At 40.0% G+C, this 23340-nt stretch overlaps 1 protein-coding gene and 1 long non-coding RNA gene across 4 annotated transcripts in view; one reads left to right on the top strand and one right to left on the bottom strand.

The window, feature by feature from the left end:
• The window catches only part of LOC118703333 (sodium/hydrogen exchanger 9B2), a 50366-nt gene extending 32027 nt beyond the window's left edge, over positions 1-18339 (bottom strand). For 2 of the 3 annotated variants that reach the window (XM_036410209.2, XM_045570324.1), the window contains exons 1-3: positions 18076-18339; positions 7242-7378; positions 5596-5776 (exon numbers count right to left, since the gene is read on the bottom strand). In XM_036410209.2, the coding sequence (XP_036266102.1) occupies positions 5596-5776; positions 7242-7331 (271 nt within the window). In that variant the 5' untranslated portion in view covers positions 7332-7378; positions 18076-18339. Of the gene's footprint in view, positions 1-5595; positions 5777-7241; positions 7379-17727; positions 18016-18075 lie in introns of those variants that run through there. The other variant, XM_045570316.1, reaches the window with a different exon arrangement.
• On the top strand, positions 16-19936 carry LOC123651057. The gene is made up of 3 exons (XR_006739520.1): positions 16-53; positions 17470-17477; positions 19821-19936. It is a non-coding gene; the product is annotated as an uncharacterized LOC123651057 (long non-coding RNA).
• The last annotated feature ends 3404 nt before the right edge of the window (positions 19937-23340 follow it).

The following is a 23340-nucleotide window of genomic DNA, read 5'->3' as shown; positions in this document are numbered from 1 at the left end:
CCTAAATTTAAAAAAACAACATTGAATATGTATACAAATGCTTATAACCATGTGTAAGTTTAAGAACATAAGTACTATGAACAATCGGAATTACCAACACCTGAAGAAATAGATTGTTACCCCTGGCTTTGAATCCACCTATGTGCCCCGCTCCTAGTCCCATCCCCATTTCCTCTCACACTGCCAGGAGAACTACTATTTTGAATGTTTTGTGTGTGTGTGTGTGTTTTTTGTTTGTTTGTTTGTTTGTTTTGCCATTTTCTTATTTTTCTTTTAGTTTTACCATAAGTATCCCAGTAGTTAATATTAAAAAGAGAATCACTATCTTTACCTTCTTCACAGGAACCTGAAATATTTGAACAATCAATCACACGCCAATATTTTAGTTCTGCCTTGAAGTAGACATTATTATTGTTTCTTTTCTACAGTCAAATGTTTGTTTAGAATTACCACATACTTATCTACTTTTTAAAATATATTTTCATTGATATCAGAGAGGAAGGGGGAGGGAAATAGAGATGCAAACATCAAAGATGAGAAAGAATCATTGATTGGCTGATTCCTGCACCACCCCCATTGGAGACTGAACCCACAACCCAGGCATGTGTCCTGACTGAGAATTGAATCATGACCTTCTGGTTCATAGGTCAATGCTCAACCACTGAGCCACACTGGCTGGGTCTTACCTATTTTTTTTTTTTTTTATAATCATTCATTACATCATCTTACACCTTTCACCTGAGACAATAGTTGCTTGAAGTATTCCCTTTAGTAGAGGTATTTCTTAGAACGTAAAATACTTTTTCCTGTTTGAAAACCTTGTTTTCTACAAAACTATACACTGAAAATAGAAAGGCTCATGGGAAAACAAAGTTGGCCAGACCTACTCTAATCTCAAAACTTGTGACCAAAGCACTAACAAAAATAATAAAAATCCTTTTAAAAAAAGTACCAACACAGTTAAATCTCCACTGACATTTGTCTCTCTCTCTCTCTCCTTTAGTCTCTTCTTTGCACACTATAACCCTGGAACCACACCTCCTATTTCAAGATGGAGAATCTTGAGGGCTTTGCTTTAAATAGAGAGGACTTCCGTCTAACTTGGCAGTCTTTTCCATCAATCAAATGTTTTAATTGAGTGAAAAGTGTTGGCAGCTTCCTCATCTGTACTGTCAGCTTCTTCATTGACATTTGGTTTCATTAGGTAGGGTAAGGTAGAAAGTTAATGGTCTTATGTAGTTCCTAAACCAGCAACTATTAATAACTGCCTGAAAAGAAGGCACTTCCACAGAGATTTCAGCTTTTTAGCAAGACTTTACTCTTAAAAAAAAAAAAAAAAACAACTTAAAAATACATTTTTATTGATTTCAGAGAGGAAAGGATAGGGAGAGAGAGATAGAAACATCAATGAAAAAGAATCATTGATTCGCTGCTTTCCTACTGGGGATCGAGACCACAACCTGGACATGTGCAATTGACTGGAATTGAATCAGGACCCTTCAGTCTGCAGGCTGATGTTCTATCCACTGAGCCAAACCTGCTAGGGCAAGGTCTTAATCTTTTATTGTAAGAAAGCATATGTCAGATTTTTTGTTTGTTTGTTTTCAATTCACTTCTATTTCTTTATGATGTTAAATATTAATGTGCCAGGAAAAAATATGCAGAAAAATGCAAATTTCATATTACACTGACATGATTCTCTATTTACCATTTCAAATGAGCTGAGTGGTATAGAAACACTTGGCAGTAAAGTATGCTATGTTTCTCACTAGGATCTGTTGGTAGTCAATTCTGTTTTATTTGTCTACAATTGTCTTTATTCTCTTTTTTAAAATTTAATTTTTCTGGGTATACAATACTAGGTTGAGAGTTTCTCAGTTACTTGAAAATATTATTACTTGTTTTTCTGGCTTTTGCTGCTGTTAATTTCATTTTAAGTTTAATTTCAGTTCTTTTAGGAAATTTTTATTTGGCTGTTTTTAATTATGTTATGTTTAGGTATGGATTCCTTTTGGTTTTCATCAATTCTGGAAAATTCTGTCTTCATTTCTTCAAATATTTCTTCGCATTCTTCCTATTCTCTTTTCCTGGAACTACGACTAGATAGTGACACATATGTTGTTACCCCTAGTTTTCATACTATCTATTTTTGTCTGTGTGTACTACATTCTAGGTAATCTCTTTAGACCTATTTACTAGTTCATCAATTCTTTTTTTTTATTACTTTATTGCCTAATCTAGCTACTAATTTTCTATTTCAATTACGATACCATATCCTTCATTTTTAGAAATTCAATTTGTTCCTTAATAGAATACTTATGTTCATTTTAAAAATAGTTACTTATTTTGTACTCATAATTGTTATAATCTCAAATTCTTTATAGTTACCAAAAAATTTTTATATTATATTTTCATGTAATGCAAAATTTTGAAATCTGTTTTCTTATTCACATTGTGATTTTTTGTTTGTTTTGCAATAGTAACCACTTCCTTGGAACTTTATCTTTGAGAATTGTTGGAGCCTTAGGTTGAATGTGAGCTCTGCCAGGTAGGCTCTGAGTTTGCTTCTATTGTCTACTCAGAAGCTAATAATTCAGGACCACTTTTAGACATATTTTCAGCTTGATTTTCTTCACTGATTTTGGAACACAAATCACCATGAAGTTACACATTTTCAGTAGATACTCTCCCACAGATTTAGCTGCTGGCCCATTTACCTCAAATTCACCATGACCCTGGGTTCCAGCTGTGTATGGATAAGGGAGAATGATTTCTCCTATTACATGTCTTCCAACCTAGGCTCTAGTGTAGTCTCCTATACTCGCATAGTTCTTAAAATAAATCTCAAGGTCATCGGCATTTTGCGAAAGCTTTCAGGGTGAAGGCTAGATTGAAGGCTTATTTCTCTCTCTTATACTTTGTTTTAGTGTCCTGATGATTTTCTGCTTCCTTGATAGATAAAAGATGCATTAAAAAATATTTAAACTATTTTTTCCCAGATGTTTTCATTGGTAAAAGTAAAAATTTTTATTGAGTTTTATCTACCATATTGCTAGCGATGGAATTCAACATTTCATTTTTTTAAACCCTCATGGAACTGTTCCAGACTTTCTAGGCTTATGATGCTATTACAGTTAAATAACTAAGGGGCCTTTGGTGTTTTCCAACAGATATAGGGGCTGACATTTCTATGCAGTGTTAGAGGTGTAATGGGGAAGCAGGAATTGCCAGCTACTAAATTTTACTTTCTCACAGCATAAACCCATTTTTATACTAAATTCAGCCAGGTAGAATTAGGAGTTTTCAATTTTAATGGAACTTCATTATCTCATAATGAGATCTGATTATCCACTTATTGATGAGAACAAATAATTACTGTGTTAATACCCTGTTTCCCTGAAAATAAGACAGTGTCTTATATTAATTTTTGCTCCCAAAGATGTGCTAGGTCTTATTTTCAGGGGATGTCTTATTTTTCCATGAAGAAGAATATGGTACACATTTATTGTTAAATGAAAATAAAGGAAATTTATTAGCTGTATATGGTACGGTAGTACGGTAGTTGTCAACACAAACCAGACAAACTGAATCCTACAGTATCAAGAATTTACTCATTTATTCAATGACATCATGTTCTGGAACATCATCATAACAATCCAATTCCTGAATTTCCTGGTGAATTTCTTGTGACTCCATTTCTTTCAGAATCAGTGGATCAAATCTCTCATGTTTAGCCTAGGGGGCCTTATTTTTGGGGAGATGCCTTATATTTCACTCAGAAGGAAACCTGTCAGTAGGTCTTATTTTCGGGGAAACACGGTAAGTATATATTGGCAATATACTTGGCCAATAAATATACACTGATAATATAAATAATATATTGATGGAAATAAACACTTTGTCAATAATTTAAATTTTTTTTTTACTTTAAGACCACTTTTTTACACCTCTAATTTTCTTTTCATTCCTCATATTCAAATTGCAGTACTAAATACATAGTAAATGTACATTTATAAAAGTTCCATAAATCACATTTAATTAAGTTAATAATTTATGATTTATTTATGATTTTGGTAATTTGCATATTCACATGTAACATTTACTTTTTAAAAAGAATACTTATTTATTCTGAATGGGCGCAGGAAGTACTATAGGAAAAAAGCAGTCTTGTAAGCCTTAGAAATAGAAGTACAGGAAAATAAGTGAAAAGATATTTATAATCTGAGTCACATTTCTCTGGCACCTTTATGGACAATGACTATAGAATTAAAAAAAATTAGTCTCAAATCACATAATTAATTTATACTCCATATTTATCTGTTTTACTGTAAATGTTTTAACTAGAAATGTGCCATAATTTAAACGGTGCAAGTTTTAAAAAAATTATACAAAAGGTAGAAAAGGTATTAAATTATCTGTAGCTATATTGACTATATGGATATATTTTGGAACATGGTTTGCTCTGTGTGTTTTTACATGAAGTTTGATGTTTCTTTTTCTCATGGTAGTTTAGAAACATACCTAATTTTATTGAAAACATATCTAGGCCCTACAGTATAATGTGTTAGACTTGGCATCCATTGCCCTGGTTGAGAATGATAAAAATGTTTAGAGCTCCCAATTGAAATACAACCACAAACAAGTGAGTCTGATTTTTCAATAAACATAATTTCTAGATCAGATGTGTTACATTTTTCCAACATATTTACTTTGGGAGACTATTTTGATGATGCTGTCATTCCTCAATGCAATTTGTGAATTTGTTTTTAAATTTGCCTTTAAAGGCGATTTTCAAACCCCTTTCCCCTTTTCCTATTATACAATACTACACCTTTTCCAATATCCATAACACACACATAAACACAAACACATGCACTTCCTTTCTCGAACAAAACCCAGCATTACTCAATTTGAACATCCATTTATTCATCAAATTGGTATCAGAATAATGTTTGGCAGCCTCCAAAAACTAAATACATGCCTAAAAGACAAATAGATCTCAACCCTAACAATATTCAAAACCATGTTGAAATCAATTCTCCAAAGAAAAATCCCCCAAATATTTTCATTAATAGCATCTTTATTGAAATAAGTTGAATTGCAAATCAAGATCTTTACTTATAAAATGACCTGATTCATTCGTAAGTACAAACTGAGCTGTGTTCCCTCGAACATTAGTTGCATTAACTCACAGTAATAACAAGCAACACTTATGTTGTGCTTTTCTGTTTACAAGCAAGTTCTTAATCACTTTCTCATTGGAGCCCTAACATAATCCTGTGCAATAACTCAGATACAAAAAAGGAAAAGGTCCTAGATTCCTGCTCTTTGCCTCTTCCAGGTGTCCGGAATGGCAATGACCACAGTGCTCTTGGGAGCCTGGTGTCAAACATGGTGGAGTCCTTCAGCCTGGGCTCCCGAATGACTGTACGGAGCAGAGCAACTTACCGTTGTGAATTCTCCACCTAGTAGTTTTTATGTGAGAGAGAAGTAACTTCTTTTTGTTCTTTAAACCATATTATTTAGAATCTCCCATTGTATAACAACTTCGTATTTTACCTTCTGTTTCTGAATTCATCCTTATTGTTTACATACCATTTGTTATTACTTTATCCAGTAAGCCATGTGGAGGGCAAGCACATGTTTGCCTTAGTCTTTGCAAATGGTTTAATTCAGTTCGTGTTTCTTGTAGTCTTTCCCCACTGCTGGTCAAAACGCTACTTCCTTCAGGTGATTCATTTTCATCTAATCCTATTTGGTTTGTAACAGGTACTTCCTGTGTTTAAGGAAATTTTTAGAAAGAAAAAATACTTAAAATAGTATATTTGTTATACTTTTTTTTTTTTTTAAGTTACTGAGCCATCACATCACAAATCAAATTCCCATTACTACAATCAAAACTAGTACCAGGAAATGTACAGCTTTATTATTATTATAGTTAATCAGCTAATACTTGGAACAAGAACTATGTTGGGTATATTTACTATTGAGTCATTATTTGTCTCTTTATAAATGTTTGAGTCACATACAATTACATTATGTTTTACAATCCTGAGTTTAAAAATGAGCCTATTTCAGATATGATTCACCAAAACAAGTTTGGCTCAATGGATAGAGCATCGGCTTGGGGACTGAAGGGTCCTGGGTTCGATTCCGGTCAAGGGCATGTACCTTGGTTGCTGGCACATCCCCAGTAGGGGGTGTGCAAGAGGCAGCTGATTGATGACTCTCTCTCATCGATGTTTCTAACTCTCTATCTTTCTCTCTTCCTCTCTGTACAAAATCAATAAAATATATTTTTTTAAAAAAAAGATATGATTCAAGCCCTGGCTCTGCTGGTGGGAGAGTTGTCCCATACACCAAAAGGCTGCAGATTTGCTTCCTGGTCAGGGCACATACCTAGTTTGTGGGTTTATCCCTGATCAAGGTGTATATGGGAGGCAACCAATCATGTTTCTCTCTCCCATAATGTTTCTCTTTCTCTCTCCCTGCTTCTTTCTTTAAAAAGTCAATAAAACAAAACCTCCAGTGAAGATTAAAAACAAACAAATAAACAAAAAGATATGATTTAAGGCAATAGTTGGTAAATATATAAAAGTAATCCAGAAGAAGATAACTATCTTTGCTGAAAATAAATTCTCACTTATTCATCTGCTTAAATTTAAGCAACAACAACAAAAAAACACACAAACACACACACACACACACACACACAAAAACAAAAAAAAAAAAAAAAAAAAAAAAAAAAAAAAACACCGATTACTAGATATAGTAAGGGTTTGGCTGGGAACATAAAGAAATTCACAGGTTTTTTATATTTCTAACCTTATGTTGGGCCAGCTACTAATGACTATCTGGGAAAACTGGTAGTCACACCTACCCTGGAATGTATGAGTTTGAGGATTAAGAACAGGAATAAGTACCCATATGGTGTGGCTCATGTTTGAGCTTCGACCTGTAAACCATGTGGCACAGTTTGATTCCCAGGGTACATGCTGGGGTTGTGGGCTGGATCCCTAGTAGGGGGCATGCAGGAGGCAGCCAATCAATGATTCTCTCTTATCATTGATGTTTCTATCTTTCTCTCGCTCTCCCTTCCTCCTAAAATCAATAAAAACATAATTAAAAATAAAAGAATAGGGAGAATTGTTAACTGAATGATATAATGAAAAGAAAAGAATTCTATCATAGATTTCTTTAAGGAAATAGTTGGGATGAACTTCATAGGATTTCAGATTTACCTGTATTTGTTGATTCGCAGAGGCTGTGTGATTCATCCCTGTGGATGGTTCCAAATCTTCATGTTCAACTGTTTTATCTTCATCCCTCATGATTTATAGTTAATAAGATGACAGAGGGGAAACAAACAAGATCTGTTCTGAAGGAGAAACAGTATAGATACAAAATGGCAATCGGAGATTTATTTATTTATATTTCCTCTTTTGGCAATCTGAGATTTAAACAAATAAATTAAAGAGCAATTTGAGCAATTCAAATGAATGACTTGTACTTATTTTCCCCTTAGAACTCTGAATGGCTAAAATACTTTAGACTGTTCCTAGTTTTTAATCATTAATCTTTTCTTTGATTACAATATCTTACTTTATTTTTTTTTTCTATCTTTTTACCTCTCTTGAAAAAGGCCTTGTTGACCATCATAGTTTTCTATGATTTATTTCCACCTTGTTTTTGTGACTTATACTTCAAATATTCCAAGTAATACTACCATTAAATTGTCTTCTCTGCTTCGATGAAGCACAAAAGCTCCAGGTAATTTTCCAGTGTTGATATGAGGAAATAAGTCACCAGAGAGAAATCTACAGATTCCATCACTTTCAGAGGAACTAGGGTCATTAATTCTTGCATGGCTGTTATTTCTAAATTAAAGTTAAACCACCAACACCAACATTGATCTGAGAAGCCACAATGAATTAGATACTGTAATAAGTGCTATCCATGGTAGTCACTTGCCCTTTAGAGTGGGCAATTCAGATATGAAAACATATTCTTTGTTCTCTAGAGGTTTACAGTATCCCAGGAAAAATAAACTTACACAAAATAACTAAAAAAAACCTGTAAGGCATACCCCATAAACACCCACTTCAATCCCTTCTCTCTAGTCCTGTGCTATGTAGGCTGAGAGCCAAGTACTCCACTTTACAGCTAGAGGTGGCCAAGGGTCACAGTTCTCTGTAATGGAAATCTCTCGGGGGTATTTCATTCACAAACAATGAGGCAAGGCTTTCAAGGATCATACTGTTTACTCTTTACCCTCTAATATTTCTCTTTCTTCTTCCTAGAATGTAGGTACATAGCTGAAGGGCCAGCACCCATCTTTCAACCATGGGATTAAAAGGTCCTACACCAAAGGTACATAAGCAAAACTGGAGGAGCTGGTTCCTTGGTGACATCCTTGAGTTGCTACATCGATCTGGGGGTGCCAAGCGTTGAGGAAATTATTTATCCACAATTAGAGGCCTGCTGGCTCTGGAGTTGGACAAACCTGAGCCTGAAGTTCAGCTCCATCATCCACCAAACTGTAATGAATTCCTTTTCTGTACAATGGAGGCTAGAGTAGTCCCAACCATGCATATGGTAAGCATTCAATAGTGTTGGTTATTAGCTAATAATCTCAATAATCACAATTCTCTAAGAATCTTTTTGCTTTTCTTATGAAGCAGGACAAGGTATCACCAGTCTTGAAGAATTTACTATTCAATCTCTTTGATTTTATCATGCTTTTCACCTCTTTCTTTTGAGGCTGACTTCTTGATTAGATGAATATAATAACACTCACCAATGTCATTTCTTCACCTCTCTCATTAGAAGAATTACATAGACACTCTGGGGCAGTGTTACTAGAATAACCCCCTTTATGAAATTCCCCAGGTCAGCCAATTCCACCACTTACGAAGAATATTTTAAAATAGCCAACAAGTACAAATGATTATTTATAGAAGATATAAACTACTAGCTAAAATGAAGCTTTTAAAATTTTATTTTATTAATATTGTGATTCTTTTTAACATAATCAAGACTTGGAATGTTGCACAGTATATGCTCTCTGTGGGTGTTTACACAGTTTTGTGTTGTAAATTTTTTTTTTCTGTTTCCCTATACTCTACCATAGAAGCCAAAGAACTTATTTGAGATCAGAGAGGTATTGCAGGAAGAAAGGTAAAATAAAGTACCTTTTAAGGTACTCTAACAAGTCCAGGAAAGCAACTTACAACTAACTGGACAGCTCTTTTCATTTTCTGTTATGTTTCCATTTTCAAAAGAAGATGTACCATCAGTCTCACTTCAGAAAACCACTTAAATTTAGGAAAATCACAAAAGTGTAACCTTTACTTAAAGTAATGTCTATGGCATTTATTGGTCATAGTCTTTGGTTCTTGAAATTACAATGGTATATGCTCTATTAAGAAGGCAGTTTTATAAGTAAACTAGAGACCCGTTGCATGAAGATTCATGCAAGAATAGGTCTTCCTTTCCCTGGTTTCGTTCCCAGCTGCCCGAGAGCCTGCAGGTCCTCGTTCCCAGCTGGAGCCCCACTCCTGTAGCACCCTCTACCCCCTGCCCACCCCTCATAGCAGGTGTCCCGCCCTGCCAGGCCACTCCATGCCATCATATGCAAATTAACCCTCCATCTTTGTTGGGCTAATTTGCATATTCACTCCTGATTGGTAGATGGGCATCACAGAGAATGGTCAATTTGCATATTTCTCTTTTGTTAGTGTAGTTAAGTAGTAAATAAATAAATAAATATCAGAAAATATGCAAAAATGCCCTTTAAAGGTTCATAAAAAATAATATGAAATCCATTAAAAAGTAGAAAGTGTATACTCCTCACTCATAAAGAGACACTTGAGGCCTCACCTTTGAGCCCATTAACTCTTATTTTGAAAACAATTCTAATGACTTTGTTCATCTGGTCTCTAAACCTTTGGAAGATAAGCTATTATAAGTTAAAATGTAGGAAGAGATTGTGATAGAGGCAAACTGACAACAGCATGAGTAAAAACTGCTAGCGAGAGATAAAAAAGATAGCAATCTAAGGGTACAAAATATGGGGATATATATCTTTTCCATAAGGAATATTTGAAGCTTTGACCTGATAAGCATTTCTTACTTGCCACACCCCTTTTTTTACGTCACAACACACTCATATTTTTTTTTTTAATTTAATAAATCTTTATTGTTCAGATTATTACAATTGTTCCTCTTTTCTTCCCCCCATAGCTCTCCTCCACCAGGCTCCCACCCCACTGTCTGCCCTATCTCCCCACCACTGTCCTCACCTACGCTTTTTGTCCAGTCTCCTCTTACAACCCCCATTCCCTTTTTTCCCTAAGAATTGTCAGTCCACTCCTCTTCTATGCCTCTGATTCTACAATATTATATGCACCAGTTACTACTGTTCATCAGATTTTTTATTCCCTTGGTTTTTAGATTTACTTAATAGAGACATAGTTTTTTATCATAATTTTTATATTTATCTTTTTCTTCTTCCTAAAGAATTCCTTTCTTCATTTTATATAATTCTGGCTTGGTAATGATAAACTCCTTTAGCTTTTTTTTTTTTTTTTTTTTTTTTTTTTTTTTTTTTTTAATCTGTGAAGCTCTTTATCTGACCTTCAATTCTGAATGATAGCCTTGCTGGGTAGAATAATCTTGGTTGTAATTTTCTGCTATTCATTACTTTGAATATTTCTTGCCATTCACGTCTGGCCTGCATAGTTTCTGTTGCAAAATCAGCTGAAATTGTATGGGTGCTCCCTTGTAGGTAATTGTTTTTCTCTTGCTGCTTTTAATATTCTCTCTTTGTCTTTTGCTCTTGGAATTTTAATTATGATGTGTTTTGGTGTGGTCCTTCTTGGATTCCTTTTGTTTGGGTTTCTGTGTGCTTCCTGGACTTGTAAGTCTATTTCTTTCACCAAGTGGGGGAAGTTTTCTGTCACTATTTCTTCAAATAGGTTTTCAGTATCTTGCTCTCTCTCTTCTTTTGGGACCCCCACAATTCTGATGTTGGTACACTTGAAGTTGTCACAGAGGCTCCTTACACATTTTTGGATTCTTTTTGCTTTTCCAGAGGAGTGTTTTTTTCTTCTTTGTGTCCCAAATCTTTGATTTGATTTTTGTGATCCTGTAATCTGATTTTAGGTCTCTGCAAAATATTTTTAAATTCAGTCAGTGTATGTTTAATTTCTAGTTGATCCTTTTTCATATCCTTGAGGATCTCATTTATTGGCCTTTTCTAGGAAATTCTTGAAAAACATTATAACCATGGTTCTGAGGTTATAGAACCTTATAAGCATGCTCTATATCCAGTCGCTTGCTTTCCTCCATTTCTTTCTTCTTTTTTAAATTTATTTTTTATTTATTTATTTTAATTTTTTTTATTAAATTATCTTTGTACGTATACCATTGCACCCCCTCCCATACAGGCCCTCCCTCCCCAGAGTTTTGTGTCCATTGGTTGTACTTATATGCATGTATACAAGTCCTTTGGTTGATCTCTTATGTACCCTAGATCTCCCTACCCTCCCCACTGTAATTTGACAGTCTGCTTGTTGCTTTACTGTCTCTATATCTATCTTTTGGTTCATCAGTTTATAATGTTCTTTATCATCCATAAATGAGTGAGGTCATGTGGTGTTTCTCTTTCATTGACTGGCTTATTTCACTCAGCATGATGTTCTCCAATTCCATCCAGGTTGCTGCAAATGATGAGAATTTCTTTCTTTTTTATGGCAGCATAATATTCCATTGTGTAGATGTACCACAGTTTTTGGATCCAATCATCTGCTGACGGGCACCTAGGCTGTTTCCAAATCCTAGCTATTGTAGATTGTGCTGCTATGAACATAGGGGTGCACATATCCTTTCTGATTGGTGTTTCTAGCTTCTTGGGATATATTCCTAGGAGTGGGATCACTGGGTCAAATGGGAGTTCTATTTTCAGTTTTTTGAGGAAGCTCCATAGTGTTCTCCACAGTGGTTGCACCAGTCTGCATTCCCACAGCAGTGCACGAGGGTTCCTTTTTCTCTGCAACCTCGCCAGCACTTGTCGTTTGTCAATCTGCGTTGGTGGTATAGTGGTGAGCATAGCTGATTTCCTCCACTTCTTTCATTTGTGGCCTCTTTGTCTCCGCATTTTGGCTGCTTCCCTGGGTTGATGGAGTGGCTTTGTGTGCTAGGTGTCCTATATGGCCGAGTGGCTCAGCCTCCCCACCTGAGATGGACACTCTTGGTGCACCCCTTTGTGGGCTGTGTGTGCAGTCTTGTTGTAGTTAAGCCTAGATTGTTATTAGTATCACTGGGAGAGTTGATCTCCAGGCCAATTGGCTGTAAGGATCAGCTGTGTCTCTGCTGGGAGAGCTTCTGTGCTCAGCTTGGATGGGGTAGAGTCTCAGGGTGGAGCAGTCAGCCTTGGTTTCTCATCAGCTCTGCCCTAAGAGGCCCCTGAGTCTCAGTGTCTTGCAGCAATTGCTGCACGCACCTCTGAGAGAAGGCTGCTCTCGAGTTTCGGCCACTGCCAGACAGTCCAGTTTCTCCTCGAGTGAGTCTGGGTATCCAAAGTCTCACCTGGATCTGGATTTCAGTGCAGTTTGGAGGTTTTGTTTCCCTCCTGAATGAGAAAGCTAGCCATGCACTTGCAGCCAGCCCTCTCCACACGCCATGAGTAAGCCAGCCGAGCATTCAGCCATGGGCACAGGGGCAAGTCTTAGCCCATCTTTTGCGCCCCCTTCAAGCCCCGCTCGCCATGGCCCTGGGTCCTGTCTGCCAGCAGCCCCGCTCCTGCTCCCACATGCTGATGGCATCAGGCCACATGCACCTGGTGACAGCTCAGAGTGACTGGGATGGCACTAGCAGTGACTGTGAGTGGCAGTTCTGGTGTCAGCAGTAGGTGTGAGAGTCAGCTGCCAGTCCTGATCACTGCTCAGGAGCAGGGGGAGGTGGAGAAGCCCTGAAGGGCAATTGGGGCCAGCAGCCACAGCCCACAACCACTGATAGTGCTGAACGATCATGGACTGGCAGCAGTTGCGAGCAGTGGCTCTGATGCCAGTAGCAGGTGTGAATGGAGCTGGCACTGGCAGCAGGTGCAAGTGCAGGGCGGGGCCGCAGTCCATGGGAGCAGAGAATTTTCAGTAACCACCAGAGGCTCACTCCAATGACAGGGGCTGGCGCCCCGCCTCGGTCTGGCACTCCCACTCACCTGCTCCTCCGTCCTGATACAGCTGACATCCGTCATGTTCCACGCTCTGCCACCTGCTGCTCACGCCTACCATGTTCCGTGTGCACCTCTTAGTGGTCAGCACACGTTATAGTGACCAGTTGTTCGGTTGTTCTGCAGTTTGGTCTATGTGCATTTAGCCTTTTATTATATAGGATTATGTATACACCTTACACTAATGCAATGTTATATGTCAATTATAGCTAAAAATAAATAATAAACCATGGTGGGGAAAATAATTGATCTGACATGTGAGTGTCTGGGATAGAAAAATTAAGAAGTGAGAATATATGGCCCTGGCCAAGTGGATCATCAGTTGGTTGGAGGGTCATTACATACACCAAAAGGTTATGGTTCGATTCCCAGTCAGGGCACATACCTAGGTTGCAGGTTCTATTCCGGGTTAGGGTGTGTACAGGAGGCAACTGATCAATGTTTCTCTCTCATATTAATGTTTCTTTACTTTCCTCTCTCTCTAAAAAACATCAATAAAAACATATCCTCATATGAGGATTTAAAAAAAGAACAACTAAGAAAATAGATGATTCCCAAGTACATAAGAATCATAGTTTCATGGAATAATAAAAGTTGAAAAGATCTTCAGAAATTACTTAGTCTGATTTCTTTTAATATTCAAATGAGAAAACTGAAGCCTAGAAAAGCTAAGTAACTTTTTTCAACAAATACATTATCAGCCAGAGTCTCATAATAAAACTGTATAAAAATTTGTGGAATGAGTCTATCTTTGACTTCATATCATTTCTATCAAATCTCTGCATTCTATTTTTACAGTTTTTGCTGTAATATTTTGTTTAAAATTTGTTTCATATTACGTACCCACAATTAATTGTAAGTTTGAAAACACATTCCACAAGAAGTTTAAAAACACACTCTATAAGCAAATATAAGTATTTTTATTTTCTACCTTGTGTTATCTTAGCTTTACCCTTTCTCATTGTTAAGAATGTTATAGAATTTATTATCCAGTCGACCCATAATGGAACCTGTGGTGGAATCTAAAGTCAAGTTCATGTACTGGTGGCCTAGTGGTCAGTTACCTGGGTCTTGGTCAGTTACTGGGGTCTGGACCTGTGCCAGCAGTAACACCTAGAACGAATGGTTCAAAGTGCACCTTTAAGAATTTGAAGACAGCACCTCCATACCAAGAGCCCATCATCTGAATGCTTATTACTCTACTAGATGTCCAGAGCATAAAATCCGTATATGAGGGAGGGTGCCCCACAGCCCCGCCTGCATCCTCTCCAATCTGGGACCCCTTGATGGATGTCCAACTGCCCATTTAGGCCCAATCCTACCAGCCCTGGATTGTGATAGGGATGTCCAACTGCCCTTTTAGGCCCAATCTCGCCAGGATAGGGCTTAAACAGGCAGTTGAACATCCTTATCAAAATCCAGGACTACTGGCTTCCAACAGCTTGCCTGCTTGCCTTCCTGATTGCCCCTAACTGCTTCTGCCTGCCAATCTGATCACCCCCTAACCACTCCTCTGCCAGCCTGATTGATGCCTAACTGCTCTTCCCTGCAGGCCTGGGTCCCCCCAACTGCTCTTCCCAATAGGCCCGGTTGCCCCCAACTTCACTTCTCTGCTGGCTTGGTCACCCCTAACTGCCCTCCTCTAGAGGCCTGGTCCCTCCCAACTTCCCTCCCCTGCAGACCTGGTCACCCCTAACTGCTCTCCCCTGCAGGCCTGGGTCTCCCCCTCCCCCCAACTGTTCTTCCCAATAGGCCCGGTTGCCCCCAACTTCCCTTCTCTGCTGGCCTGGTCACCCCTAAATTCCCTCCTCTACAGGCTTGATTGCCCCCAACTGCCCTCCCTTGCAGGCCTGGTCCCCCCCAACTGCCCTCCCCTGCTGGTCTGATCACCCACAACTGCCATCCCTTGCAGGCCTGGTCTCTCCCTACTGTTCACCTCTGCTGGCCATCTTGTGGTGGCCATCTTGTGTCCACATGGGGACAGCCATCTTGTGTGTTGGAGTGGTGGTCAATTTGCATATTACTCTTTTATTAAATAGGATTTTCTTATGTAATTTAAAATACATTACAAGGAATTATGCAATTCTTAAAACTTTAGAGAATAGAAAATGATACAACTTTCCTTAGTAATATTTTTCATAGATAGCATTTGAAAATTGGATTTTAGATAACTTAATCCCACTAGCCACAATTTAAGGTCTTTTCTTTATTATTATGGTTTACAAAAAAGATAGGGAACTACCTGGAATCTTGTATGGTAGTAGTTTTCAAATATTTTTCAAGCCAAAAATCTTTTATTCAATAAAATCTTATCCTGAACCCAATGATGGGACAGATAAAGGTGGTGCTGGAGGGGCCCTGTCCACCCACCGCTGTTCCGCCTGGCAAGCGAAGCCCACTTTGGAAACTGCCTCTGTACCTGGTAAATATGCCTTTACATATGGATAGATGTTGGCTAAATCAGCCTTCTCCTGTTCAGGTTGTCTTGGTGAGCTAAATGTTTGAAAGCGCTTTCTGTAATATTTCAGAGGAAATAAAAGAGCTGTCAACTTGCAAATGTCCACAGGCTCCTTCCTGGTCAAGTATTAATACTAGAAATTTGTGCATTTGGGCCTCTAGTAATAAATAGGCCACCTCTAGTGGGAGATGGGCGTCCCTCAGCCTGCCATGTGCCCTCTGGTAGTCCGGGAGCCCTCAGAGGATGTCCGACTGACAGGTTGGGCCTATTAGTCAGACACCCTTAGCACTGCTGCAGAGGTGGGAGAGGCTTCTGCTGAGGCCTTCTTGCTGAGTAGCGCTCCCCCTATGGGAGCGCATTGACCATGAGGGGGCAGCTCCTGCATTGAGCATCTGCCCACTGGTGGTCAGTGTGTATCATAGCAACCAATTGTTCTGTTGTTTGGTCAATTTGCATATTAGCCTTTTATTATATAGGAGATTACTAGTAAATAATTGGTCATGAACCAGATATTCAATAATCTCTTTAAGTGCTTTAAACAAAGAAATGTTTTACATTGTACTTGTAGAGCAAGAGACTTAGAGATAATCCAGTCTATATGCAACATGCTCAAATGTCTTCAGGGCCAAACTGAAACCTGGGGTCTGAGTCCCTTGGAGAAGGCACAGCCCCACTGAAGACATTCAAATCACTGCCAGCTTCTGGATCCAACCTCCTGGTTTCATTTCTCATCTAAGGAAACTGAAGAGACTAGGCATAAGTGACTCTTAGAGGCTCTAGAGCAAACGCATTAATCAGAGGCAAGGAGAGCTGAAAACCGAAACCACGCCAGGTATTTTAAGCAGAAAGAAATTTTATACAGGGAATTAAGTGAACTGCCAAAGGGCTAGAAGTACAGGATCTAGGCTTGGCCTCCAGAAATGAATTCTAGAATATTAGCAACTGAGCAACAGAACAGTGTACTATTTTTGCACAATTAGGAAAACCAACAAGGACTGTGGAGTTCAAGAACACCACCTGTATCTGTGACCCCAAGGAGCTGGGATCTGAAAGCTGCCTGGGGAGGGAGCACAGAGTATGTTATTCACCACCTTCCTCAACAGCCTCTTGATAGTACAGAGCCTGTGAGTCAACACAGCAATGCTGTGTCTGGCTGTCGCAGACTGCAAGTCCTTGCCAACACCTACAGTCCAGAGCCTGGAGCTGGCATCTCCAGGACCTTCCTTGCCCGCAGAAGACAGCCCCACATAGCAGGGAGAGGGCCTCTGCCTCACCTCTGCCTTCGAAATGTCAGGCAAGTCATCTCTTTGCCTGACCTTAATTTTACTTCCAGAACTCTAGCTGGAAGGCAGCGCGGGGAACGTTTTCAGCGCTCCAATTTCTCCCGTACAAGAAGGCACACCGGAAGCGGGAGGAGAGGATGGGAGCGCTAGACTTCCATATCCAGCACAGCAACTTCTAGGGTAGGCTCCCGGGCTCTGACCTACATTAAGGACCTTTCCCACTTATTCTATAAGGCCTGCTATGCAAATCCTAAAGAATAAAACAACAACAAAGGGCATGAACTTTAGCCAGCAGGGGAATAATCCTAAAGATCTTAAGAGGCTGGAAAATACATTGTGTGAATACCTTGATCATATGTTTGTATAGCATGAATCACACCGCCGAACGACTTGTTAGGGACAGTAGGACACTTTGAACTTCAAACTACTGACAGGCAGAAGCTGTATTCGATTTCTATTTGTATCTCCTCTCCCCGGAACTGCTTGGATCAGAGAAGACACACAAGTATCTGCTGAATTGAGATGCTTCACTCCGGACTTGAAGAGAAACAGCCAGATTTCATGAGTAACTAATAGATGCAATGTCAGGTGAGGCCTCCATACAGAGGAGCAGGGAAAAAGGGGTGTCAGTCTTCCAGTGAAGACAGGGGTTGGCCGGGCTAAGAAAGTTTCCGGCGCTGCTGTCCATTTCTTGATGGGAGGCTTAAGGAAACAGTACTTTTCTGCTAGTAACCTTTCAGGGCCACACATCTTACCAGAGCCTAGGGTGAGATAACCAGCGGACGCCTGGTTAGGGAAAGGAGCCACAGGCAGCCTCAGCGGGCGCCCTGAGCAGGTGGTTCTGCTCTCCAGTCGGTAGAATCTGCTGGTTCTCAGCACCTCGGGGTGCTAACGTTGCCCAGGGCAGCAACAAACAGGAGAAACCCAGCGCCACAGCAACACCAACCACTCAGTCCTGTCTCTGCGGGGAGCGCAGCCGCCTCTCCGCGCACAAGCAGAAATGCGGGGCGCTGGTGCAGGTCTCTGGCCCCGAAACCCTAGATTCCTGTCCCGGACGCTGATTTTTCCTATCCTTCTCCTTCCCCGTTCCCCGGGACACTCACCTCCGTCTCCAGCGCTGCCCCGGGCGCTGCCCCGGGCCTCAGAAAGGGGCTAAGAAGGTCTTCGAGGCAGCCCCGTCCGGCCGCGGCGCTCCGGGCCTCTCGGTCGCGCATCGCCGCCGGCGGGGCCGGGGCCGCAGTTATTGCCGCGGCCGGAGCTCGGCGCATCGCCCGGGGCTGCGGCTCCGCCTTCTCTGCGCGCGGGGCGGCGGCTGAGGGGCGAGGGGCCCGGCGCCGGACCAGCGCCCTTCCTGCGGGGAGCTCCCGGGAAGGGCGCGGTGGAGCGCGGCCCCCGGCGGGGCCAGGCCCTGGGCCGGGGGCGCAGCGCGGGCCCTGCAGGAGCCCCGGGGGCAGGCCCTGCGGCCACGGCTGGCTTATGGGTCCCTAAGCCTCTCTGTCTGGACTTGAACGCCACCTTTTAGTTGCACTTTATGAGTCTTCTCCTGTGCGACGGGAAGACCAAGGATCGTTCTTCTGGTGACCAACGAAGTGGGACCAAATCTTGTTCTTCCCCCTCGTGCCCTTTTTGTTCTTGTTTTAGGTTTAACCTTTCCACCAGCAGTTTGATTATTTTACCTTTAATTTTAATTTTTTTTATTAAGGTATTATATGTGTACATATGTTACCATTGCTCCCCCCCCCCCCCCCCCCCGTCACTCCCATACATGCCCTTCCTCCCCACAGTTTTTCGTCCATTGGTTTTGCTTATATAAATGCATACAAGTCCTTGGTTGATCTCTTATCTCCCCCATATCTCCCTCCCCTCCCCGCTGTAATTTGACAGTCTGTTTGTTGCTTTACTGTCTCTGTATCTATCTTTTTGTTCATTAGTTTGATTATTTTACCGTTAAAACTACCTTCCATTGCCTGCCTTTCCTCTGTATTTGACCCACCAACTGAGTGTGTGCTGTGCATATGCCCGCACATCCCTTTTGGGGATAATTTACATTTACTTCTGAGATTAAAAAAAAAAAAAAGTCTTACCTGGTTTTTCACTCCTTTAAGAAAGTGCCAATTTTAGTCACCTCTTTCCAGGCAAGAGGGACAATGTTCAGTAAATGCTTCCAGCAGACAGAAACCACTCATTCCTGCCTCTCAGGTCCTCCTTGGTGGAAAGAATGGATGAACCTATGTTCCGCCCAATAAGCTTCTCCAGAGCACCTGACATGATTATTTCCTAAACTGGCCCCTTCCTCTTCTACAGCTTGGCAAAATTTCTAGTTACATCCAGCTTCCTCTTACCACAGGAGTGAAGCACATTTTCCCTTTTCTTCCAGTCACATGATCTTCACTGATACGTCACCCAATGTCATTAGCATGACTTTGGAGAAATGAACTATTGAGCTAGATTTTACTTTGTTTTTTTTGTGTGTTTTTTTAAAAAAATATATTTTATTGATTTTGTACAGAGAGGAAGAGAAAAGAGTTAGACACATCAATGAGAGTCATCGATCAGCTGCCTCTTGCACACCCCCTACTGGGGATATGCCCGCAAGCAAGGTACATGCCCTTGATCGGAATCGAACCCAGGACCTTTCAGTTCCCAAGCCGACGCTCTATCCATTGAGCCAAACCGGTTTCAGCTTACTTTGGTTTTATTGTTTATAATGTTTCACAGCTTACAGTTAGCTCTGAGAGAAATAACTAGGAGGGAGCATTTGTTCAAGTTAGAATGCATTTTGTAGAATCGAGTTTATTTAAAATTCATTTGTTCACAGCTCTACAAATACATGTGTGTGTGCTCACAGTGTAAAGTACTTGAGAACAAACCTATAGACTTTCGTGTTCTATACTTCACTTGAGAACAAGTTACAGCAGTTTGGTTAGGATGCACCCAAAAGAAATGCAAGTCATTTGGCCCAACTTTCTCCCATCCAAGTACTAACCAGGCCCAACCCTGCTCAGCTTCCGAGATCAGACGAGATCGGGCGCGTTCAGGGTGGTATGGCCGTAGACCATTTGGCCCAACTATCTAATTTCACAAACCAGAAGACAAAAATCCAAGATAAATTGAGCAACGGGCTCTAGGTCACAAACCAAGCTCTCTGTGAGCCAGCAGAGGAACAACTGGCCCAGAACCTCACAGTGAATCTAACAATCAATGGGCTCTTTGGGAATGCTAATCAAAATACCCTTCGCTGTCATTTGAACTCAAAGTTAATATCCTTTGCTGTCATTTATGTTCTATCAACTGCAAATATTCTTCTTCCTAAAATGTTATCCTTTCATTGTTCATTTCAATATTTTCCTTGTTGGTAAGGTTCTAAGAGAAAAGGCTACCACTGTTTATTCTCTACTCTACTCGCCAAACTGGCTTTACAATTGCATAAAGTTCCTGGTGTTCTTTAGCAGTGTTGCTTTCCATGGGTTTATCCTGTTTGGCATATACATAGAAGTAACAGTCATAAAGACGTCTACAAAAATTTGGAGCATGTAGATATGAAAAAAAATTAGAGGCTTTTGTTTGTTTGTTCCCACCGAAATTGCAACAAAAGCATATCTTGTTGTTATTGTGCCATAAAGCTTAGGGCACAGAATAGAGAAATTCAGTATTTTGTCAAAACTTGGTACTTCAAGCTCAACTGTCAGAGCCACCTAAGAATGGCAGATATGATTCAGCTTTGTGTTCTGCATCTTGGAAATTAGTGTCAGAATACCAGCCCTGATTTCTTTCGTGAATGATTCATTTGCTAGCATGCTTAGCAATTCTGAGAGGCAGCGATGCTGGCCACTAATATTAGATTTTTAGAAGCTGCCTAGGTTTAATGGAATTGGGAATGTGTTCATTTGTACTTGTGGGGGTTGGGGAGTGGGGATCTTGAATCTGCTGTTCTGTTTTTTAATGTTTTTATTTGAACAGGAGAATGAGCTTCTTTCCATTTCATTTTCCTATGGCAGTACCTATGCATGAGAAAAACAAAACTATAATAGTTCAGGGGAATTAAGAACACAAAAGAGTGAAAAAACTTTTTAAAAGAAAACTTGTAGATTAAGTTCATGGAGGTTTGATGAGTATATTGAGTAAAAAAATATTTAGCTTCAATTCATTGTTTGATTCAAAGTCATGGGCCCATAGTTTTTGAATATAAGGAATTCAGAAAAATTGGGGCAGATGGTTAGATGGAAATTATAGCCAGCTGGTTATTTGTTTTTCATGTGTTTAGGGAGGACTGTGAGCTCCTTAAAGTTAGAACCATATTCAGCTTTATTTCCTACTAGGGGCCTGGTGCACGAAATTTGTGCATGGGGGGAGGTCCCCTCAGCCCAGCCTGCCCCCCTCTCACATACTGGGAGCCCTCAGGGAATGTCCTACTGATGGCTTATGCCTGCTCCCTTTGGGGAGCAGGCCTAAGCTGCAATCTGGCCTCTTTTTGTTGAAGACAACTGGGCTGATCAGAGAAAGGCACCAGCCCCATCACTCTGCTGCTGCAGCCACTGCCAGTCACCACAGCCACCAAGGTGTTTTCATCAACATGAACTCCTGTCCCTTCATCATGAAAAAAATGACAACTTTCTTTAGACATTTTCAAGATGTGTCTTTCATAAGATATGACTTTTCTTTTCTTTTCTTTTTTTCTTTTCTTTTCTTTTCTTTTCTTTTCTTTCTTCCTTCCTCCCTCCCTCCCTCCCTCCCTCCCTCCCTCCCTCCCTCCCTTCTCTCTCTCTCTCTCTCTCTCTCTCTCTCTCTCTCTCTCTCTCTCTTTCTTTCTTTCTTTCTTTCTTTCTTTCTTTCTTTCTTTCTTTCTTTCTTTCTCTTTCTTTTTATCTTCACCTGAGTATATGTTTCCATTGATTTTTAGAGAATGTGGAAGAGAAAGGGAAAGACAGAGAGAAACATTAAAGTGAGAGGAACACTTTGATTGTTTGCCTCCTGCATGAGCCCTAACCTGGGCCCCAGCCAGGGAGGAGCCTGCAACCTAGGTACAACCCTTCATCAGAATCAAACTCAGACCTGCCACTGGCAAACTTAGGCAATATCCACTGAGCCAAACCACCTAGGGCAGGATATGACATTTCTTAGCCCTCCAGTAGAGGGCCTTCATTTTTTTTTTATTTTTTTTTCTCCATAAGTGTTGTGGAAAACCCCTAGATTACCTTTTTGGATTTTTATACGCAATTTACTAAGAATATTACCAGTGGCATACAGGGAACTTAGCCAATGAGGAGTCAGAAAAGGTGTTTTCTCTGTAGTTCACACCTATTTCCTCTGATCTCTGGCTCCATCCCTGCAAAGGCCTAAAGCCTCCGGCTCTGGGCAAGGCACCCCCAGCTGGCTCCGATCACCCAGCTCCACGCCCCCGCCAAGGCTCAAGCTTCTGGCTGAGGCTCAGGCCCTGGGCAGGGGACCCCCAGCCAGCTCTGATTGCCCAGATCCTCCCCTGGCCAAGGCCAGCAAGGGCAGGCGGAAAGCTTGGCTTCCTCCATTGCTGGGGAAACCCAAGCCTTCCTCCTGCTCTCTCCGTGGCTGCTTGGATTTATTTGCATATTTGATCCTGATTGGCTGGTGGGCGTGGCTTGTGGGTATAGTAGAGGTATGGTCAATTTGCATATTACTCTTTTATTAGATAGGATATGTGCATCATACTATTTGCTCTTTTGAAGTAGCAACAAATAAAATAAAACCCTGTAGCTAAATGAACAAGAAAAAGCTCTTTCTAATAATCTCTTATTGAATTACCATCTGTGAATTTAAATGTTTTTCTTGAAAAATTTATTTTCTTCTTTATGTATTCCTGATACATGATTCATTTATATTCATTTATCCAGAAACTATTTCTAAATTTCATGTATGTCCTCTTGTCTATTACCCTGGAATTTGGTTAAAAAAAAAATCTATACTTAATCTAAGAAATATTCCCCACACTGACAATACTACCAAGTTAGTGAACTACATTTTTTTAGGCCTATGTCAAATATCATTGTTTATTTTAATAAATATTTTTTAGTTCGACTAAGAAATTAAGCATTAAGAAAATAGTACTTAATTATAAGTGATGGCATCCATTAAGGATAAATGCCTGATGATTATATTTCTTTTATGTAACAGATTAGCAATATAGTTCTGATTAAACTCCTTTAAATGTAAGTTATTGAGCCAAACTCCTTCCTACCTCTGGTATTCATTTATAAAGGTGTAAGATTTTAAAATTAGTACCCATAAACAGACCACTGCAGAACTGTACAAAAACATTTGAATGTTGGAAAATAGAGTAAAGGTAAAATAGAAATGAATACTTTTTCTTAAAAAACAAGAATAAAAAAAACAAC

The sequence above is a fragment of the Pipistrellus kuhlii genome, unplaced genomic scaffold, assembly GCF_014108245.1.
Source record: "Pipistrellus kuhlii isolate mPipKuh1 unplaced genomic scaffold, mPipKuh1.p scaffold_m20_p_1, whole genome shotgun sequence".
Taxonomy (NCBI): domain Eukaryota; kingdom Metazoa; phylum Chordata; class Mammalia; order Chiroptera; family Vespertilionidae; genus Pipistrellus; species Pipistrellus kuhlii.
This window is presented reverse-complemented; position numbering and strand designations above follow the sequence as displayed.